This window comes from Poromitra crassiceps (genome assembly GCF_964638095.1).
Source record: "Poromitra crassiceps genome assembly, chromosome: 12".
NCBI lineage: Eukaryota > Metazoa > Chordata > Actinopteri > Beryciformes > Melamphaidae > Poromitra > Poromitra crassiceps.
Genome location: NC_139632.1, coordinates 16,747,482 through 16,754,200, shown reverse-complemented (window position 1 = coordinate 16,754,200; position 6,719 = coordinate 16,747,482). Strand labels below are relative to the sequence as shown.

The 6,719-nt window shown below is 44.7% G+C and overlaps 1 protein-coding gene across 1 annotated transcript in view; it reads left to right on the top strand.

Moving 5' to 3' along the window:
- Positions 1 to 1,275: 1,275 nt before the first annotated feature.
- ncanb (neurocan b) overlaps positions 1,276 to 6,719 on the top strand; it is a gene marked incomplete at both ends in the record, with an annotated part of 109,052 nt that continues 103,608 nt past the window's right edge. Inside the window, one exon of the mRNA XM_083647236.1 lies at positions 1,276 to 1,345. Coding sequence (XP_083503362.1) covers positions 1,276 to 1,345 — 70 coding nt within the window. The remainder of the gene's footprint in view (positions 1,346 to 6,719) is intronic.

Below are 6,719 nucleotides of genomic sequence, written 5' to 3'. Positions count from 1 at the left end.
TATTCATTATTTACACTCGGGGCTTCTCAGGCCCTACGGCAGGGGATCGCCTACTGTATCTATGACTCCGCCCCTCCTCCCACTTTGTGACCAAGCATACACACACTCATACATTATGCTAGTCAAACGTAGACACATCAGTGCATGAACTTACACGCATGTCTATAGGTACAAAACACACACAGACAGAGGTGCCGCGGAATTAATTAATCTTTTACGTTATTTTGTCTCTCTCTCTCTCTCTCTCTCTCTCTCTATTTTTGGTCTCTCGCTCGCTCGTTCTTGCTGTAACTAAGCACCCAGACGTCTTCGTAGATAAAACTGCAGGTTGTGTTACAGCAGAGACATTTAGGCTCCAAAGCTTTCCAAAGCCCCTGACGTACACTAAAATAGTCACTTCAGAGCATATTCTTATACGCTCGACATCAAAACTAGTCACTTGTCTTGAAGAATTGTAGTAAAAAAAAAACAAGCATACCATAGAGACTTGCTGTCATTCTGGCTCTCAAATTGACAATTTTATAGGTTTAATGTGACAGAATCCATGCTGCTTTGATATTTCTCCTACTGCGCAGAGTTTCCGGCTTGCCATGTGCAACAACTGCCAAGGGAGCCCATGCGTCCACATTTATTTGCCTCTAGTATTCCTTTCCAAGCACTTTCTGATGTCGAAATGTGTAACTATCTCTCCCTGTTGTGAATAGCTGCAGGTTGTTGTTTGCCAAAGCGCTTGTCTTTTTGCACATAGCTGAGTTGCTATTCTCTGTTACTCTCACCCCACAGTTTGACAATCAGATATTTTATTTATTTGTTTACGTCGATCTACAATCTACTGTGTTGAGTCAGATTTTCTCTTTGCTCTTAGCTAGTTTTATTTTATTTTAGAAGGGAGGGGTTCCTGTAAAATAGAAAAACCTCTTAATTGTTATAATAATTAATTTGACTCGTGTTTGTATAGCTTCAATCACAGTCTCAAAGAGCTTCACACAGGCCACATTATGAAACGATAAATGAAAACGATCGATGAAAATGACACCACTGAGTGAGAACAAGGAAAAATGCCCATGAAAACCTCATAAGGGGGGAAATTGACGAAAGAGCCACACAGACAGAGATCTCCATTGGTGTCTCATCCAGGCATAATGTGTAGGAAGAACAGAGCACACGGGCAACATAATACTGCATATTTCAATTCCCTTTGTGTATTAACTCCCCCCCCCCCCCCTCTCTCTCTCTCTCTCTCTCTCTCTCTCTCTCTCTCTCTCCAGGTGCAGGATGCAGGGTGTATTGCCTGTGTGTGGACTGCACGCCCTGCTGGCCCTCCTGCTTCAAAGCGCAGGCTGTGGTAAGTCCTCGTCCTCTCTGACAGATATATTGTGGGTTGAGTTGAGTTGTAGTCAGGCCATCAGCTGACCAACGTTACTAAGGCTGCTTTCTCACTGGGAACGATTGCCCCCCCTCCCCTCTCCCCCGCTGGTCAGCTTTCACATTACAACATTTCTTCCGCGCTCGGAAACGGAACAGAGTTGATCCTCGCCCGTGTGTTGTCTATGTGGTTTGGAATGGTTGGCTTTCACACTCGCAAGTGTTCCGTGCCCGGGCACACCAAAGCGCTCCCCAGACCACCTTTTCAAGTGGATCCTGTCACGTTTCCCTGTTGCGCGCGCGGGCATGGAATGGAACTCATCAAATGTTCCGAAACTGGGGTCAATTTGGGGACAAGTGTGCTCGGGAACAGTACCTGGGCACCAGTGTGAAAGCACCCTAACGTTTCGTCCAGACGGAACCAGCGTTCTGGGAGTATACGTTCTGGGAGTATACGCTAATTTTTTAGCCCCACCTCTCTCTGCCAGGCTTACAGTGCACTAGCGTTCGTGCTACAGCAGCTACTGAGCCTGTTAGGGCTCTTGCAGCAAAATATAATGCTCCTCTATTACCACCGTCCGCAACAAGTGGACACGGAGAACAGCGTGTAGCCTACAACATCCTCAGGGCTCCACAGCTGACTCTTCCCATCCACCCCTCCCCTCCCTTCATCGAATATTTCCCAGAAGGCTTAGCGGCGGCTACGTTTTTACAATAACACAAACAAAATCAGGCTAAACGTGTTAGATAGAAATAATATTTAGTTTCAATACAACATGCAATTCTGGAATATTTTAATATTGGACAAAATTAAATGAAATTAAATGTAAACCCTGAGTGTAACGGACATACTCGGGATGCTCTATATATATCCCTCGCAAATACAACGTGAATAGTGAAGTGAGAGGTTTGTTGCAGCGTTACAGCGCCACTTACCGGCCTGGCATATATACTACAGCGGTTTCAGTGGTATTCAGTGGTTTCATGTGGATACACACATTTCTTGAAATGATTCCGTGTTTATGGAAAACTTTTCTTAAACGAAAAAAAAAAAGGTCTCCGTGTGGACATGGCCTAAGTCTAGCTAATCCTGTGTACACAGACATAGTGGACACAGTGTAGCTAGCAGATTAATGGCAGGCAAATCCAAGAATTTAACCAATCCTCCTGATTTTTCACAAGCTGAAATGTGAGTAGACTTTAGAAACAGCTGCCTGGCTTTATCTGCTACTAGCCAAAGTTTCCCAGCATTTTGCTATACTGTAGGTGGCTGGTGTTTATTCCCACCCTGGTAGTTAGTCTCCATTACCTCTAATACTTCTGCGTCCTGGGTGTTCCTGGGGCTGTAACAACCTGATCAATATTACAACTGCACTAAATCTATCTAGGCTCTTTGTTCGTCCCACTGGAGTTACACGGCTGATTCATAATTACTACACAACTAAAATTGGCATTCAAAATGTAGTAATTATTTAATTAAAATACTGACATTCTATTTTGCAGCCTCTGTGTGATATGACATAGCTCTATATTGTGAGTTTGTATTCAGATTCTGATCCCTGTTACATCGCACACACTTTTAAACTGGAGTGAGAAGAAACCTGGATGTACCGTACAGCATAGAGGAAAGAGGTGGGGATAGGAAGGGTGATATAGCGATAACAATAAATAACTAAATATGGAGCACCTTTCAAAACAAAGTTACAAAATGCAAAAATCCGTGTGTGTCTCTGTCGACTTGACACTTTTATCTGTGTAGTGCACTGTCTAGTGCAGAACGTTCTTTGGAGTGGAGTGTGTCTTTCTTTTACCTCTCTATGCCCTCCTTATGCCCCTGGCGTGTGTGTGTGTGTGTGTGTGTGTGTGTGTGTGTGTGTGTGTGTGTGTGTGTGTGTGTGCGCGCGCGTGTGTGCGCGTGTGTGCGTGCGTGTGTGTGTGTGATGTAACTTTGTGCCAGCCCCCCCCCCCCACAGTCTTAAAAAGATAATCAGTAAAATCTTAAAAACAAATTCTAAAATGAACTAGAATTCAAGTGAAATAGTCTAAAGTAGGAGTTGTCAGAGTTAAGTTTTACGATTTAGGCCAGAGTACAGGGCGTTACAGTAGTCAATGCCAGAAGTGATAAAAGCATTAATAACTTTCTCAAAGTCAGTAAAGGAAAGAAAATATCGATTTTTTAGAGATTTCTGGCAGCTGGTTTGATATAGGCGGCCAAAAAATAACAACCTGTTCTAAGGTTGAACAAGCTGTTCTTATTAATTTGGAGAAGGTTTTGAGGCATTCTGTATTTAAAGAGCGTGGTGCAGGTAAAACAAAAAAGACTCTTATGAAAATACCCCCCAAAGGAAAAAGGTGGCACATGCTAAACAAAAAAAGCCATCTGTGCAGATAACACCTGTGACGTCACTCGGGCTACTGTACTTACTGTATGTACGTCACAATACTAAATAGTGTTGTAGGCTTTTGATGAAAGTTCTCATTATGAGCAGAGAATACATTTTCTCTATTTCGCTATTTTTCTATTCTGTTCAGCCCTCTTGCATGCTCATTCAACCATCGGCAACCTCTGGATGTTCATTTTCTGTTCTTTTAAGAGTTCTGTACATCAGGATCGGTTGTTTCTCATCAAGCATGAAACTCAGTGATTCAATAAGCAAATGACACTTCAAATTATCACTGCATGTAATTGACACCCCACCTCCAACGACCAGTATGTGAACCTGTGAAAAATCCGTTGGTGTGGCTTCATTGGTGTAAAATATGTCATATTGTAGAAAAAATATATACTCACATTAGCACACCAAACTTGATATTAAGAATTAAGTCCTATTCAGGGTTAGATTGAGGCTGTAGTAGGCCTAATGTAGATGAAAAAATTACTCAGTGACAGAATGGCCTGTTATTATCGCTAACAGTATGTAGGTGGATTTGTCTAACACTAATGCGAAACTGGATATTGTATGAAATGGTGCAGACTACAGTAGGCCTATGAGTAGGGGAATGTAATTACCGAAGAACTTTTGCTTCGTTAGAAATAAAATATGTGGGAAGGGTAATCAAGCGGACCTTCCAAGACGCACAGCACCTGCAGAAAACTCATTATCTCGCAATCACCCTCTATACCGCTTCCTAGCGCTCGTCTCTCTACGTAGTATGCTGCCCAGTAAGCACAAATGTTAATACATCTAAATAAAATCACAGTACTATAATTGGAGAGCTGTGTGTGTGTGTGTGTGTGTGTGTGTGTGTGTGTGTGTGTGTGTGTGTGTGTGTGTGTGTGTGTCCGGAGTTGTGCAAGGCGCACGCACCGTTGCTCCGATCCCTTCAACAATTTTGCAGAAACACTTTTCCGGGGGGTTGGAGTGAATCTGGTGTGGGGGGGAAAGCGCCCACGGTGGGGGGGGGGGGGGGGGGGGGCTCTATAGCAATATTTATGTAGACCAATCACAACTCACGCTGCTATGACACTCATAATTATTATCCCTGTTCTCTGGAGGATATTTGTTTGCTTGATTCTGTCTTGAAAATAACAAGTCCTTCTCCTTACATGACCAGCGAGATCGTCCCTGTCACACTGAGGATTTATTTTCTCTGTCTGCCGGTCTGTCCTTTGTCTCTCTCCGTCTCTCTCTCCCTCCCTCTCTCTCTCTGTCTGTCTGTCTCTCCCCTCCCTCTCTCTCTCTCTGTCTGTCTGTCTCTCCCCTCCCTCCCTTTCTCTCTCCCTCTCTCTCTGTCTGTCTCTCTCTCTCCCCGCCCCTCTCTTCCCCCTCTCTCCTCTCTCTCTCCCTCTGTCTGTCTGTCTGCCTCTCCCTCTCTCTCTCTCCCTCCCTCTCTCTCTCTATCTGTCTGTCTGTCTCTCTCCCTCTCTCTCTCTGTCTCTCTCTCCCTCTCCCTCTCTCTCTGTCTGTCTGTCGTCTGTCTGTCTGTCTGTCTCTCTCTCTCCCTCTCTCTCTCTCTGTCTGTCTCTCTCTCCCTCTCTCTCTCTGTCTCTCTCTCCTCCCTCTCTCTCTCTCTCTGTCTGTCTGTCTGTCGTCTCTCCCTCTCTCTCTCTCTCTCTCTCTCTCTCTCTCTCTCCCTCTCCCTCCCTCCCTCTCTCTCTCGCTCCCTCCTCTCTCTCTGTCTGTCTGTCTGTCTGTCTCTCCCTCTCTCCCCCTCCCTCTCTCTGTCTGTCTCTCTCTCTCTCTCTCTCTCTCTCTCTCTCTCTCTCTAAAGATGTGCATGTATTGGACACTTGGCAGACCTTCACAGCATAGCTAATGGGAGGCGTCTTCAGCTCGTTTTCATCTGCTCATGCTGACAGCACTTGTAAGCAGGAGGCAAAACGATGAGACATGTAGGGCAGAGGAAGAAAACAAGCCTCACATCCCTCCTCCTTATCTCACTCAGCCATTTCTAAGAGAAGAGAATTAAATCGTTTTGATATTTTGGTCAATCTCAGCTAGATGTATTTTTAATATACATATAGAACTCATTAAAATACACTTTGATTCAATTGAAAAGCCAACTCAGCTGCATTGTAGGATCTCAGTGCCCTTATTATTCATCAGCATGTTATACAAACTTTGGGGAAAGTTAATATTTTGCATTTGTTTGCATATCTACTCAGTTTTAAAGCATTTCTTTTTTGCTGGGCGAATGGAGGGGTTGGACAGGGAGCTGCACAAAGGGGTATTACCACACAGAAAGAAAGCAATGGAGGCTTCAGTATCGCACAGATACAGTACTTGGAAAATATCTGTGTGGCCACCCGGCTGCCTCTCTGTCGACTTGACACTTTTATCTGTGTACGTAGTGCACTGTCTAGTGCAGGAACGTTCTTTGGAGTGGAGTGTGTCTTTCTTTTACCTCTCTATGCCCTCCTTATGCCGCTGGCGTGTGTGTGTGTGTGTGTGTGTGTGTGAGACAGATTGCATGTCCTCCCACTGCCTGTGGTGAGTGTGGGTCTGCTCTCTTCTGTATAGTATTAAATGAATAAAAGCAGGCACCTCGGAGCATAAGGGCCCTGACTTTCTGTGACTCCACGCTCTGATCCGGGGCAAAGCAGGGGAAATGCAACCAACCAACCAAGCAACCAATGACTGATGTCATCATGCCCCACACAGCCCCAAGCATCAAGTGGTGGCCAGTGGTGACTGATGATGTCATATTAGCAAACAAACACACAATCCATCAACTGAGCATGCAAACACCTCGACTGATGATGTCTCATACCCACTGAAGACGTCATACCCCACAATCATCGAGTGATGTGACTGTCATGTCCCACAATCATTGAGTGGTCAGTGGCTGACAATGTCATACCCAGTGAAGATGTCCCACTGATGATGTCATAGACATTGTGACATCATCATTGA